The sequence below is a fragment of the Salvelinus fontinalis genome, chromosome 15 (assembly GCF_029448725.1).
Source record: "Salvelinus fontinalis isolate EN_2023a chromosome 15, ASM2944872v1, whole genome shotgun sequence".
NCBI lineage: Eukaryota > Metazoa > Chordata > Actinopteri > Salmoniformes > Salmonidae > Salvelinus > Salvelinus fontinalis.
In genome coordinates, this window is record NC_074679.1 from 29017318 (window position 1) to 29033325 (window position 16008).

A 16008-nucleotide genomic window follows, 5' to 3' on the forward strand; every position below is an offset into this window, starting at 1 on the left:
TCAATGTTGTCATGTTAATGGAGCAAACCATTCATGTATATTTGGCAATGAAAAGCTATTGCACAATTAATTCATTATATACCAAAAGGATACATAAATTCAATAATGTACATTCAGTTGATTAAGTTGCTGACTTTTTCAGTTGTAAATAAGTCTATAGAAAGACAGGCCTATAGTCTTATCACATAAGCAAAACAAGAAGAGACAAAATGAGAACATGTTTTAATTGAATGGCATACGGTACAACATTGATAAATCCACTGCGTGTTAATGATAAAGGTGTTATTTTTAGCATGTACCCATGGTGCCTCTCCTTTCTGTGTCTCAGAGAGCTCCGTACTGGTCTTCTCCTGGGGCTCCCCCTGGGTGCAGGACGTGTTCTCAGTCTGTCTCACAGCTATTATCAAACACAGCCATCCCCCTGGGGCTTGATTAGGCTAACGGGACAACTTGTGGGCCACTGGGGTTCTTTTGATGTCAGGTCTTGGCACGGACATTCTCTGTGCATACAGACTACGGTATGGACAGAGGACTGGTCAACCACTTCTGCTCTGCTACCACTGTGACCACTGTGACCCACATGCGTGACTGAATAGAACAGCTGACAAACCCAAATCGATCAACAATCTGGGAATATGTGCAACATACCCACCTCAATAGATAATAATAGAATTGGAAAAAGCTATGGGCTCTGGTAGCTAGGTCATAAAGGAATCAATTGGTCAATATTCTTGAGCATTTTCTCCTTGCACATTCTGTAGGACATTTTAAAAGGGAGACCATTTGAAGCACAACCACTTCAGAGGGTGAGAAGTCCATCAGGGTCCAAGCTGAGCCATGTAGAGAGGGAGGGAGAGCACCACAGAGTAATGTGAATGAGAGACTATACAGTTCCCTGCCTTCCCTGCTTTAGATGTGCCACTTGATGATAATGCAATGGGACACTCCGGGCAATTTAAACATTCATGCATTGTCCAGTCAGGGCACTCTGAGTTGCTCTGTAATAAAGAAGATCTGACAGGCCTGAACAGGAAGGCCACGGAGCCTCTCTATCTCAAAAAGCTCTGTGTGGCTCGCCCAGATAAAATACAAGGTATTTAACAGGGCTGAATGGGAAAATAATCACCTTATTTGTTAAGCAAAAAATTACATCTATTTTTTTACAGTAATATGGCCACTGTGGTATAAATTTGATTATTTCTGTAATTACAAGACTTTAGGCGGCTTATGTGCAATTGAATGATTATGGCCAATCAGAAGACACACTATTGGTTATATGAGTATACTGTATACTTGTTATTTGTCACGATCGTCTTGCGGTGAGAGAGAGGACCAAGGCGCAACGTGTGAAAAATACATTCTCTTTTATTAGAGATGAGAGAAACACGAAACGAACACTATTAACAAAAATAAACAAAACAACAAATGACCGTGAAGCTACAAACGTAAGTGCAATACACAAGCTACAAACGTTCTACATAGACAATTACCCACAAAACCCAAATGCCTATGGCTGCCTTAAATATGGCTCTCAATCAGAGACAATGAACCACAGCTGCCTCTAATTGAGAACCAATCTAGGCAGCCATAGACATACAAACACCTAGACAAGACACTGACCCATTAAACGTACAAAACCCCTAGACAATCCAAAAAACACATACATTCCCCATGTCACACCCTGACCTAACTAAAATAATAAAGAAAACAAAGATAACTAAGGCCAGGGCGTGACATTATTAAACATCCAGTGAGTGCTTCTGTGTGTCTCTTGTTTGTGGCTGTTAGCTGCAAGTCTGAACTGTTTGCTCTCCAGCAGTAAAAATCTGGGAAAGCCCATGCATATCCTTGCTGCTCTCTGTGTGTGTGTGCCTTTGGTTTTACTTTCCTTGTGGGGACCATAAGTCCTTTTGTGGGGACCAAATGTCCTCACAAGGATAGTCAAACAAATAAAAAATTCTCAATTTCACCATTCCCCAAAAGGAAATAGGCAATTTTAGGCTTCAGGGTTAGTTTTAGGGTTAGGTTTAGGTTTAAGGTTAGGGTTTGGATATGGTTAGGGAAAATAGGATTTCGAATGGGAATCAATTGTTTGGTCCCCACAAGGATACTAAAACGTGTGTGTGTGTGTGTGTGTGTGTGTGTGTGTGTGTGTGTGTGTGTGTGTGTGTGTGTGTGTGTGTGTGTGTGTGTGTGTGTGTGTGTGTGTGTGTGTGTGTGTGTGTGTGTGTGTGATGGTGTGATGGTGATGCGTCTCGTGCAGTAGTGCAGTAGTTTGAGGGAAGGTGTGTGCCTACTTCCCACCAGCTTGCAACCCTCTCGCTGACAGCTTTCTGCCACTGGCTAGCCCTAGTGGTAAACCGGGAAGCAGCTCTGTGTGTAAGCCTTCCCTTGCCAGTACACAGCCTCTCCTTCATCAAGACTCTTGCCAGGCCTCCTTGTGGCAACACAAGTTAACTGGGCGTCCCCGAGGCCCCAGGCTAACTCGGGATGTCAGAGCTGCAGGGGTCCCCAAAGGTGCTGTGCGCAGGCTCACGTTATGTGGACACGCCCTGGTATCGGCCAACCACTGTCCCACTGCCTTTTGGGTAAGTCTGGGAAGAAAAAGGCTAGGTGAGATCACCCTGAGAGAAGAACAACATGCTGGTGGCACGCGACAGGTGGTTCTGCGACAGACTGAAGCTTTGGCAGCCTCCTGCAGCTGTGGGGAGATACTGGTCATCTTGGATTTTCTCCTTGCCACCTGAGCCCATTTTCCAGCAGCGAAGAAGTGATGCTGGGACAAGCGCATCCCCCACGTCACTGGAAATAATTTCAGCGCGCAGGTATCCACTACTGTTCTTCAGTGAGTTCCACCTAGATTTCCTGCACCATTAAAGTCTACTGGCGACTGGGTGCTTGGTAACGGGGGCAGGACTGAATGATCTGGAAGATCCAAGACACGCCCCTATTGGTCGTCATGAGCTGGGATTTGAGTGGCAGCTGTTCCCTGCAGCCCGTCTGAGCAGCCCTATTTAGGAACTACACTGCTCACCCCGGCTGGGGAAAGGCCTAGAAAATGTGGTCTAAACATTTCCCACTCTAACTCTCCTGGATACGTTACCGCACCTATCAGGGCATTCTGTTTCATCGGTCAAAAACAAAATAAGAAGATATATGTCCCCTTACAACTTGCAACATGGAACATAAGGACTCTCTTGGACTCAATCCGTGGTGCAGACAGGCCCGAATGAAGGACTGCACTCATCACAGCAGAGGTGAGGTGATATAACATCAACATCATTGCTCTCAGTGAGACCAGACTCCTGGGTGAAGTGTGGCTCAGGGAGGAAGGAGAGGGCTATACCTTCTTCTGGAAGGAATACCACGCAGAAGGATGGTGTGGGCATTGCCATGAAGAACTGCCTCCTGCCAAATCTCACAGAAACACCAACTGGCACAAGCTAAAGGCTAATGTCACGCCGCATTCCCCTCATTGAAAATCAGCATGCCACTCTCTCCAGTGCTAATGCACCAACACTACCATCAATGATGCAAAATACAGCTTTTACGAGATGCTGGAGAAGAACCTCCACAGAGAACCCAAAAAGTGACAACATTTTGTTATTGGTTGACTTCTAAGCAAGAGTGGGTAGAGATTGTTAGATATGGAGTGGAGTGATTGGACGGAACGGAGTTGGTCATGTCAATACAAATGGATTGAGATTGCTAAGCCTTTGTGCTGAACATGAACTCACCATCACCAACACCATGGTCCAAATTAAAATCAAATACAAACCTGGATGCACCAACGATCAAAGCACTGGCACGTCATAGACTACATGATTGTCAGGCACTCTGATATTGATATCAGGGATGCCCTCATTACGTGACCCATGAGAGAAGCAGAGTGCTGGAAAGATCATTGGGTGATCTTAACCAAGCTCAGAATGAAGGTTTGCCCAGCCATCCACCTCAAGAAGTTCACCAAAAACAGGTTGCACTGTGCTCGACATCAGGAAACAGAGGCACGTAACAATCTACGTCACTCTCTAGCAGAAAAACTAGAGATCATTGAGACTCATGAATATGGAGGGTTGAATATGGAACAAATTGTCCTCTCTAAGCACATCACTCTATCTATGAGTCAGCAGCCCACTCTACTGGCTACTGCAGCAAGAAATATCAGGACTGGTTCGACAAAAACTCCACGTACATCTCCACCCGACTTGACAGCATACATAAGGTACTAAAAGCCACACTCAGCAACCTCACTTCTGAGGCCCTAAAAAAGCAATGGCAGAGCAGCGAAGGGAGGCACAGAGGGCTCTATGATATCTACAAAATGAGGGGTGGATCTCCAAGCAGTAGAAATTCAATCTTGTGCAGACTTACATGACATGCACGACTTTTATGATGCCCCAAAGACCACCCAAGAAGTTGCTCTCTCTGTCCTACCAGAAGTGCAGATAAGTCCACTCTCATAAAGGACCAAACTAAGATAGTCCAGAGGTGGGGAGAACCCTTTAAAGCCCTCTTAAACCAATCAAACCCAGTTGACTATGCAGTCCTGGAGAAGCTCCCAATCCTGCCCACCATCCAGAGCCTTGATCTCCCACCCACCTTTTCTAAGGTCTACACAGAATGGGTCTGTCTGTTCATGTCCCAAAAACAGAGGTTCTATGTAAGTGGTCATCTGATCCTCCATCTGAAACACCAACATTATCCATCTTTGACTCATCACTTGCCATTTTACCACAGTAAATATCTTGGAAGCTTCCTCTCGGAAGACTGCAACATCGACCAGGATATCCAGAATCGTGTCAAACAGGCCTCATTCCCCTTTGGACGACTAAGGAAGAGGGTTTTCAACAACAGCAACCTGCACCTCCACACCAAAGCTACAGTCTACCAGGCAGTGTGCTTATCTACCCTCCTTTATTGATGTGAAACATGGACAGTCTACATCCAACACTTTCACATAAAATGCCTCCAAAGCATTTTGAAAGTGACCTGGCGGACCGTGTTCCGCAATCAGAGATCACACACCATCAGCTTAGATGGCTTGGCCATGTCATCCAGATGCCAGAAGATCACCTCCTGCAAAAGATGCTGTACGAACAGCTACAACTGGGCCGTCACTCTGCAGTTGGGCAGAAAAAGCGGCTAAAGGACCAAATGAAGACATCACTAAGGAGGTGTAGTATAATTCCTGCCTTCTTCAAGACTGTTGCTTCAGACCATTCCACCTGGCACGGCCTCTGCTATCAAGCGGTGCAGTTGGCCGAGGAAAAAACGACTGAACGTAGCCTGGCGAAGTGATAGAGAAGACATATGACAATGCCTACACCGGCCTCAATGGGACAGGCCTTTGTGTGCTCTGTCTGTGGCAGACAGTGTGCATCCCGAATCAGATTATACAGTCATCAGCGAACCCACAAGCAGTAGTGGAAGTCATCATCGAATACAATGGACTACCTGAAGCAAAGTAAGTATGTGAGTGTGTGTGTGGGTTTAATCAAGTGAAGTCCCCCTGCATCAGGGCTGCATCTGCCAGCTGAAGACACCTTTGTGATCATTTGAACTTGCAGCCTTTTTTTAATGAACCTCTCTCATTAGCAGCTGCTTGTGTAATCAACATCCCACATGTACCCAGCACTCTCCCCGTCCCGCCCCGACGTGCCTGCCTCCTTCCAGAAGACCATATGGGAGCACTGACCTGATGAGCTGGACATCCAGTGGGTAATTAACTCTGACCAAGGGATCTCAGGCAGAGAGGGTGTGAGTGGGTCCTCAGAGCAAGTAGCCCTAGACTGTGAAGGTCAGCTTTGAGACAGACACATGTTGTTCTACTATCCTTGTGGGGACCAAACAATTTATTCCCATTCAAAATCCTATTTTCCCTAAGTCCTAGCCCTAACCCTAACTCTTAACCTAACCCTAACTCTAACCTTAACCCTGAAGGCCAAACTCCTAACCCTAAACCCTAACCCAAATTCTACCCCTAAAATATCATTTTTCCTTGTGGGGATCAGCCAAACGTCCTAAATGTTCCTTGTTTTACTATCCTTGTGTGGACTTCTGGTGTGAGTGTGTGTGTGTTTGTCACATAGTGTGATTTTATTAGACAGCACTCAAAGCTGGTGACTCATTTGACACACACCTCTCATAGAAGATCCTTTTACAAAGTGCAGGTGTTAAGAAGTTATGAAATATTCAACGCTAGCTTCACCCTCATGTGGACGCTAGCAAGCAAGCTAGGTAGTTCTAGATATCAACATCCAATCCAGTAGGGGCTGGAAGCTATAGTGAGCTTCAATTGGTCAAGTGCGTCATGATTTAGTGAAGTATTTGCATTAACTTCAGCTTTCCCCAACTTTGGTCCCACCCTGTTCACATCCCTCACCCATACTCGCATCGCCCAACGGTCACCCTCCCACTTCGCTTCTCTTCCATTGGAAATATATGGCTTTCCGTAGTTACATTGCTCACATCGTCTTCAGTTAAGAGGCACTGTTAACTTCTCCGATACGGATTGAATAGAGCTCCAAGCTTGGATTTAAATGTATAGTCCAACTATCATGTGGTGTGATATTCCCAGACAACCCACTGGGCACTCACTGGTTGAATCAATGTTCTTTTCAATTAAATTTGAAACGTGGAACCAACGTGGATTAGTCGTTGAGTTGACGTCTGTGCCCAGTGGGAAGTTCCCTTTCCATAATGTGATTAAATCCCACAACAATGCTTTATCATGACAAACAACATTAAACCAGAGGTAACTGTGTCTAGGCTCTACAGGGGGTGGTAGACACGGACTCACTTGTCTTGTTTACCTCCGCCGTCTGGCTTCACCCTGATCGAGTTACTGTGCTCCTGCTGTATCCCATATTGTGTCAGATCGATCTGGGCTCTGTTGGCTAGAGGCAACCTGTCTGAACTGGGTAGAGGGTGAGACAGGAGCCCTAAAGTCCAATTGTCTTCACTAATAATAAAATATGTGATTGATATTGGTTTGTCCTGAGCTAGAATATGTATGGGTGGTTCCCCATACAGCCTTTGGCTTTAACAGATCCTCTTGCAGTCATTTAGTCTTCCCACAGACCTTATTCAAGATATACTTTAGTTACTGTGCAGATGTACAATCATATCACACTTTGTGCACTTTTAACTGCTCTCTGTAGAGATGACAGAGACAATGAGACACTGTATATTTAGAACATGTGGCTTGATTTAATTATTTTGTCAGGCTTGCAACCAAGCAACTGAAAATAACAATATAGAACATGAGTATCACCAAGTAAACAAGTTTGAGCTTCAGCATACCGCATTCTCCATCCATCCACTCCAGTCATCTGCAGTGCTGCTAGATATTCTCTCCATCTAGTTTGACCTCTGATGCTGCTCACAGCATGTGGGGCACCTAAACTGTTATTTACTGTACTGTTATCCCCCTACATCTGCACACCTGCCCGACCTGTACTCACCTATCCCTCTCATTGCACAAAAGAGTAGTATAGATATACAAAGTTTAGACAGTGCTGAAGAGGATTACGTCAGAAGCAGAGTCTTAAGATGGTGAGAGTCAGTTTATGCAGGAGTCAACTTCCTGATGTTTATGGTCAGGCATGCAGGCAGGCATTAGGCAGATGCACGCTGGTCCTGAGGTGGTCTGGGTCTTGGTGGATCTCGTGAGAGGTGGGCAGGTCACATAGGGTAGAACTGTGAGGCGGCCTCTGATGACTGGATCTCCACCTGGGCCATCTTGAACTGGGTGCACTGCAGCCACTTGCGCAGGGCAAAGGGCAGGGCCCCGGCTGCCTGGCCCTGCAGACACTGGTGGTTCACCCTGTTCTGGATAGCCTGCAGTCGCAGCTGGAGCCCTGCAGACAGATGCTGCATGGGAGAGGGGGAGTTTTTTCACTGGATGTTCTGAAGAAAACCCAAGCATCTATATCCATATACAACATAATACAAATCATATTTGAATTGCAATTTAATTCTTACCTTTAGGTTGGATTGAATCATGGGCAACCACATAGGTATTAACTGATGGAGAGAAGAGGGGAGTTTTTTGTTGAAATAGAAAGCAACATGAAGTGTAAAATCAAGCGTTTGGGAAAAATGTACCTTCACGAAGATGGTTGAGTTGCATTCTTGTAGAGCCTCCATCAGGCTAATGACATGTAGACACACCATCTCCACCATCTTGGAAAGTTGAAGAGAACACATTTTTATTACTGCAAGGGATCATAACTTGATTTGTGATTACCACCCCATCCAAATATGAAACAAAATATATGGTAGAAAAGCAGAGTCTCAGGCCGAGATTCAATCCGACCGCAGATTTGAACAATGCACCATTTAAAGATTATTTCCAATAGAGCCAGTGTTGACTGAGAATATCGTCTCTGTGAACGCAGAAACGTTTCCTTTAAAACCTGCATTTTGGATAAAGCACGATCAGATTGAATCCCAGTCTTACAAAACAGCAATGTCCTGTCAGACATAACAACGATATGTTGGTGATTTAACCAATTCCTCTGTCACATTCACGACAACAGTCAGAATAGTAGTTCACATTTAACTGCTGCATGTCTCCAAGCACATCCTCTTTCCAGCTCACCCCCTCTTGAAGCTGATGGAGAGATAAGCAGATAAGCATGTGGATCTTCCTTACCACTTTGTTATGGGCCATGAGCTGCAAGATGCTGGGTGTGACGCGGCTCCAGAACTCCAGGCCCGTCAGTATGGCATTGGAAGAGAACTCTGTCTGGTTCTGGTTTTGCAGGGCCGAGGCGGCCGCCGCCTGCTCACAGTAGATGGTCCACAGCTGGGCAAACATGAAGGCATGGAACAGGGAGCACATGTGCAGCACTGATGTCTGCAGACAGAGGTGGCAAGGAAGAGAGAGGTCAGTGACACTTTGGTTTTAATGTGAAATCTTCATAGGTTTTCGTAGCATTTTCTTCCACATTTATGCATATAGCATTTCAGACATTTTCCTGACCTTGGATTGCTCAGGGAAGCCGATGAGGATGATGATGAGGTGGTCAGCGATGTGTGAGCCAGCGTCCAGGGGGATGGGCATACAGGAGGTGGAGCCCTGGTACAGGGCATAGTGGGTCAGGGAGCCCAGGAGCAGCCAGGACAGCTGGCGGATGTGGGACACACACTCGATGAACTCCTTAGGTCTGAGGAGGAGACAAAGGTTAAACGCTTGTTGAGCAAACATTACAGTGTTATTAGCGTCACCATTCATTCTAATGCTTGATAAAAGTAATTCTAGTAATAGAACATCTTAATGATTATAGACAGTGAGATCACTGAAAGTGACGTCAGTGCTGTGACTGTCGGTGCCTCTCACCCCTGCTGCATGGTGGACGGGGGATGGTAGAGCCAGGGAAGATAACGGATCACTGCCTTATTGTCACGGTGATTGCCTTTGCTGATTTCCATGGCAGCCACCTGTGCCAGGCCCACTTTCAGGTTTCCTCCAAACGTGTCCTCGTGCAGCGGCTGACAACACGCTTTCATATGGTTCTGGACATAGTCACATGATCACAGGACAGGTTACATGACTACGGCCCTGCGTTTTCCCTGATCACTTACCCAGGAGAAACTCAGGACCCTCCACATGACAAGATGGTTAGAGATGAGACTTATCCACCCATCTTACATGAGTTAAGGCAGAGTAAGGAGGAAACTCACTTTCAGTTTGGTCAGTGTGTGCATATCTGCTATGAAGTCTAGAAGCTCACTGATGTATTGCCTCATGCATTCCATTGCTGCTGTCGTGCACTGAAAAAGACAGAGAGAATAAATAGTGCAACAATCAAACAACCCATATGTTTATTTCATTAGGTCATCATAAAGGAACACAGATAACCAATGTACTGTATGATGTACTGTCTTACCCCTGGAAGTGATGAGATCATGTGCTTTGAGAGAATAGTAGACTCTGCTAGCCTCGTACCAATATCTGAACAAACAAACTGATAACATCCACACATAGTTAACATAAATACATTTGTAAAGTCATCTTTGGTACTTTTGGGTTGAAATCTTTTCCACAAGTAGTTTTGATTGTACTACTGTTTACCTGGACCAGCAGTAGCAGGTTAGTATCGGGTAGAGGAGACTTGAACTTCAGAGCCTGCAGAAGCTCCAGCACCACAATACGAGACATATAGAACTTATCTCTCTCCTGTGAATACACAAAATAGCTCAGGATGAGGACAAATGAGGATCGTGGAAAGAGAATATAGAAAATAACTGTGTACAAATGTTGGAATGATTTTAGAGGAACCAAGTGAGATAGGCATACTGGGGGAAAAGGTTTGCCTGGTGGATGTTTTCTCTAAGCTGTCTTATTTAATATTTCAGGGCTGTGTACTATATCTCTCTCCCTCTCCAGTGCTGCCTGTGTATGTGTACTGGAGTATAAGGTTGTCTGTGGTCTGAATAGAGACAGAGGATCTGATTAGCATGGCACCCAGTCCAGATCTCTGCTCTCCCAGGGTCCCAGTTCAGATGAGGCTGTCAGCCTGGAGAGCCACTGCCCTCAATACAAAGCCCTGCTACATCTCTCTATCTCTCTTTTCAACCAAATAAATAAATCCCTTCTCATCAGCATGAAACAAAAAAAATATAGCGAGTATAGTTGATTTGAGGTCATATTTGTTCAAATGTTCTATGCGTAGTGCAGTAGTGATAAACATAACTACCAAACATCCGTACATCTACAATACCCCAAGCACTGAAAAATCCTCCTTAAACTTGTGTTTGAGACAGCTCACCTCATAAGACTAACTGCACAGGAAACATTTAAATAGACGTAATCAGTCATATTGACTCGCGTTTTGAGAAACGGATGTTATATAGCGGGGATTAACCAGGCTGGAGGAAATCAATAGAGCTGGAGACATAAAGCATGGTGCTGTGACAGCAGTGGTGGGGTAAGGATCCATCTGTCCTGCAGCAGGAGACAGCCCAGGCCACAGCTCTAACGGAGGGAGGCTTGCCCTCATACATCCTCAGCCCAGAGCCCCAACTAACCATGTAAATCAATATTGGCTGATTGTTTACTTAATTATCTGTGACACACAGCCACCTTCCTGTCTAGCAGGAGTGGCTGGGGATAAGTATTACAACCAAGAACTACAATATACAGAGGTCTGCAGACATGGTTTCATGTTTAACAATGCGGGACAAAGTCATATTTCCGTATCCCTTTTCAAATTGGGCCTTTCACATGAGATCATTGCAATGCTACCATTTTTTTCTTCTTTCTTTACAAACAAACATAAACAAATATACTAGCAAATGTGAGCTAAACTATACATATCTACCTTGTTGAAGGCTTTGTAACAGAGGCCACACAGCTCCACCAGGTAAGAGAGGCTGAACACTCCATACTGCATGACAAAGCTCAGCAGTTTGGAGAAGGGCTCCAGTAAGCTCTGAGGAAGAGGAGAAAAAGAGACAGTAAAGGCTGGGTGCTGCCTGCTGGTGGGAGGCTAAGGGGATTTTAACACAACAGGGATTTTGTAAGATTTAAGCGTTCACTCATGCAAATTATAGTCTATGTGAATGAGCTGTTCACTGAACAAGATCTGACTAAACTGAATGCTATCAGGTGTAAATCCTTTGATTTAAAGAGTCAGAATGTAACCAGTCATATAACCTGCTCAGGCCCATATCAGAGAAGGGCTGGGATAGTGTGCTGTATGACACTCAATTAAAGACTGTGCTCACCATTTGGTTAGTAGGCCTAATGCACAATCTCCAAAAAGTTCTGGGACACTGTAAAGTCCATGGAGAATAAGAACACCTCCTCCCAGCTGCCCACTGCACTGAGGCTAGGAAACACTGTCACCACCGATAAATCCACGATAAATGAGAATTTCAATAAGCATTTTTCTACAGCTGGCCATGCTTCCACCTGGCTAACCCTACCCCAGTCAACAGCCCTGCACCCCCCACAGTAACTTGCCCAAGCCTCCCCCATTTCTCCAAATCCAGATAGCTGATGTTCTGAAAGAGCTGCAAAATCGGGACCCCTACAAATCAGCCGGGCTAGACAATCTGGACCCTCTCTTTCTAAAATGATCAGCCAAAATTGTTGCAACCCCTATTACTAGCCTGTTCAACCTCTCTTTCGTATCATCTGAGATCCCCAAAGATTGGAAAGCTGCCACGGTCATCCCCCTCTTCAAAGAGGGAGACACTCTAGACCCAAATGGCTACAGACCTATATCTATCCTACCCTGACTTTCTAAGGTCTTCAAAAGCCAAGTTAACAAACAGATCACCGATCATTTTGAATCCCACCGCATCTTCTCCGCAATGCAATCTGGTTTCAGAGCTGGTCGTGGATGCACCTCAGCCACGCTCAAGGTCCTAAACAATATCATAACCGCCATCAATAAGAGACAGTACTGTGCAGCAATCTTCATCGACCTGGCCAAGGCTTTAGACTCTGTCAATCACCACATTCTTGTCGGCAGATTCAACAGCCTTGGTTTCTCAAATGAATGCCTCGCCTGGTTCACCAACTACTTCTCAGACAGACTTCAGTGTGTCAAATCGGAGGGCCTGTTGTCCAGACCTCTGGCAGTCTATGGGGGTGCCACAGGGTTCAATTCTCGGGTCAACTTTCTCTGTAAACATCAATGATGTCGCTCTTGCTGCTGGTGATTCTCTGATCCACCTCTATGCAGATGACACCATTCTGCATACATCTGGCCCTTCTTTGGATACTGTGTTAACTAACCTCCAAACGAGCTTCAATGCCATACAACTCTCCTTCGGTGGCCTCCAACTGCTCTTAAATGCAAGTAAAACTAAATGCATGCTCTTCAACCGATCGCTGCCCACACCTGCACGCTCGTCCAGCATCACTACTCTGGACGGTTCTGACTTAGAATATGTGGACAACTATAAATACCTAGGTGACTGGTTAGACTGTAAACTCTCCTTCCAGACTCACATTAAGCATCTCCAATCCAAAATTAAATCTAGAATCAGCTTCCTATTTCGCAACAAAGCATCCTTCACTCATGCTGCCTAACATACCCTCGTAAAACTGACTATCCTACCAATCCTTGACTTCGGCGATGTCATTTACAAAATAGCCTCCAACACTCTACTCAGCAAATTGGATGCAGTCTATCACAGTGCCATCCGTTTTGTCACCAAAGCCCCATATACTACCCACCACTGCGACCTGTATGCTCTCGTTGGCTGGCCCTCGCTTCATATTCGTCGCCAAACCCACTGGCTCCAGGTCATCTATAAGTCTTTGCTAGGTAAAGCCCCGCCTTATCTCAGCTCACTGGTCACCATAGCAGCACCCACCCGTAGCACGCACTCCAGCAGTTATATTTCACTGGTCACCCCCAAAGCCAATTCCTCCTTTGGCCGTCTCTCCTTCCAGTTCTCTGCTGCCAATGACTGAAACTGCAAAAATCACTGAAGCTGGAGACTCATATCTCCCTCACTAACTTTAAGCACCAGCTGTCAGAGCAGCTCACAGATCACTGCACCTGTACATAGCCTATCTGTAAATAGCCCATCCAACTACCTCATCCCCATACTGTTATTTATTTTGCTCCTTTGCACCCCAGTATCTCTACTTGCACATTCGTCTTCTGCACATCTATCACTCCAGTGTTTAATTGCTATATTGTAATTATTTTGCCACTATGACCTATTTATTGCCTTACCTCCCTTATCCTACCTCTTTTGCACACACTGTATGTAGACTTTTTCTATTGTATCATTGACTGTATGTTTGTTTATTCCATGTGTAACTCTGTGTTGTTGTTTGTGTCGCACTGGTTTGCTTTATCTTGGCCAGGTCGCAGTTGTAAAGCACACAGACAGACTCACCCGGGTTGCACTTGTGGTGGGGATCTTCAACAGACAAATGATAATCCTCAAACTGGAGTCCAGGGGACACTGTGAGAGAGACATCATACAATTTTTCATAAGGCTTTTGCTCTATATTGGTCACAGTCAATGCAGCCTACATGCAGTGTGAGACCCAGTACCTTCAGAGGCAGCACAGAAGGTAGTTTAGTGAGGAAGGTCTGGAACTGATTGCAGATGGTGGTCCACAGGTTGCTGGGGGAGTCCATGGGCAGGGCCTCCATGAAGGTGGCGATGTTTTCCAGACAGTGCAGCATGGTGCCCCCGGCTGGTAGACTCCTCTTGTTGTTCAGACCCTGAGGACAGTGGTATAAATGACAACAGGGTTACATAATACATATTTATTGCCATAGAGCCATTACCAACTGTTCCATTATCAATTGTTCAATAGTTTAAAAATGATATTCTAAAAGTGGTTTGGACTAGTGATGTTATGAGTCAAATGAGTCAACTGAGGTGGACTATCACAAGTGCTATTCCTTGAACATTGTAACAGTGTAAGATTGCTAAAGAGAAGACACCAAGTTAACAGAGAATAAGTGAATATGGTGAACAACCATGCAGAGGCATACTCTTCAGCAGCATTCTTAATTTGCTTTGTTATCACGCTATGCAAACAGCAGTGCTGTAATGTCGTCAACTTTTACAAGAGCTCCTCCTGCTGGATACATGATGAAAGTGGACATTTTGCTTGAGATTCAAGACATACACAAACACCCGCATAGTTCCTTCAGCCGTGTGCTGAGCTTTAATCATTACACTAAGCAAGTAAAAGTCCCACCTCCAGCAGCTGGTTCAGCGCAGCCACAGAACTCAGTTCATTAAAATCAATCAGGGAATAAGCCAATGTTCTCAGAAAACCTCCATCTGGAAATACACAGAAATTGACAGTAAAGATCAAACCATATCCCTCAGAATGCTGCTCTTAACAGGAGCCATATTGTGTTTTATATGTTTGTCTGAGTAGACCTTTGATGTTACTCTGGAAGAGCTGAGGCAGGATGCCATTGGGGGCCAGCTGGTGGAACACACAGCGGAGGAACTGCTTAGCCACACCTGCTGCGTTGCCAGGGATCAGCATACTACACCAACAGAGACAAACATCAACTCACACACAGAGCGTCTGCACCTCATGTTGGCCCATTCTCTCATTTGTGTACAAGAATACAGCCAGCGTGAACAAGTCATCAGCATCCACAGTACACCTGAGTTTAACACATACCAAATAAGAATATATTTAGTATGTCTAGTTGTGATGTGTCATACCTCTCAGCTTGCCCAGAGAAATTAGCACTAGACGCCAGCCTGTAAGAAAAACATCTGAATTCAAGATCAGAGACATGACAGAGTGTGCTAAAACTTTACTGAACAATTAGGTTTGTGTATGGGATGTATAAGGGGGTTGATTCAGGAGCTGCTGTAGTTGCCAGACCTGCCCACAGACTGCATGATGTCCAGCAGCAGTGGAGCAGCCTGGTCAGGGCTGAGGTGGATGAACATGGAGAGCACCACCACTGCCAGGCCCAGGGTCTCCTCATCATACTCCTCTAGCACCGCACCACAGTCACGACACCTGAGAGACCACACAGTATTAGTATTAATAACAATGAATTACCATTAATACATACAGTATCCGCTGTCCATAATGACACACCAGTCAGTGTTGGTGGTTGGTGGTAGGTTCACTCACCTGTCAGTCATGGTGGTGGGCTGATCATCAATGAACTCCTCAGGGGCGGGCACAAACATGCTGACTGTACTGGGGGCAGATAGGAGGCTGGTCTTGGTGGGGCCTGTTTAGAGAGCAACACGAAAATCAGCACAGTCAAACAAAGTCATTGCAGTATTTAAAAGGTGTTTTGATATTTACAAATCTGAAGGGGTGGACCAGAGGTAGACAGTGACTGACCTGTCTCCCAGGTGCTGATGTTGTGAGGGGCGCTGGACTGGTGCTCCAACTGTCTCTTCATCAGCTGGCTAATGGTTAGAGCTCCCAACGAGCCCCGCTTCGCCTGACGGTACTGAGCTGGGGTGCGACACACACACACAGAGGATTGAGTTGCCTGGTAATTTCCCTCTATCTCCACTTTCATTTCA

At 45.4% G+C, this 16008-nt stretch overlaps 1 protein-coding gene across 7 annotated transcripts in view; it reads right to left on the bottom strand.

Annotated features, from left to right (window-relative positions):
• Positions 1–7188: 7188 nt before the first annotated feature.
• The window catches only part of LOC129811720 (protein unc-79 homolog), a 51019-nt gene continuing 42199 nt past the window's right edge, over positions 7189–16008 (bottom strand). For all 7 annotated transcript variants that reach the window (XM_055863262.1, XM_055863261.1, XM_055863260.1 and 4 more), the window contains 18 exons: positions 15821–15937; positions 15602–15704; positions 15344–15484; positions 15178–15216; positions 14881–14993; positions 14693–14778; positions 14034–14207; positions 13873–13941; positions 11331–11441; positions 10082–10186; positions 9897–9974; positions 9691–9780; positions 9347–9522; positions 8990–9173; positions 8660–8863; positions 8110–8187; positions 7987–8028; positions 7189–7875 (listed from right to left, as the gene is read on the bottom strand). In XM_055863262.1, the coding sequence (XP_055719237.1) occupies positions 7687–7875; positions 7987–8028; positions 8110–8187; positions 8660–8863; positions 8990–9173; positions 9347–9522; positions 9691–9780; positions 9897–9974; positions 10082–10186; positions 11331–11441; positions 13873–13941; positions 14034–14207; positions 14693–14778; positions 14881–14993; positions 15178–15216; positions 15344–15484; positions 15602–15704; positions 15821–15937 (2099 nt within the window). In that variant the 3' untranslated portion in view covers positions 7189–7686. The remainder of the gene's footprint in view (positions 7876–7986; positions 8029–8109; positions 8188–8659; positions 8864–8989; positions 9174–9346; positions 9523–9690; positions 9781–9896; positions 9975–10081; positions 10187–11330; positions 11442–13872; positions 13942–14033; positions 14208–14692; positions 14779–14880; positions 14994–15177; positions 15217–15343; positions 15485–15601; positions 15705–15820; positions 15938–16008) is intronic.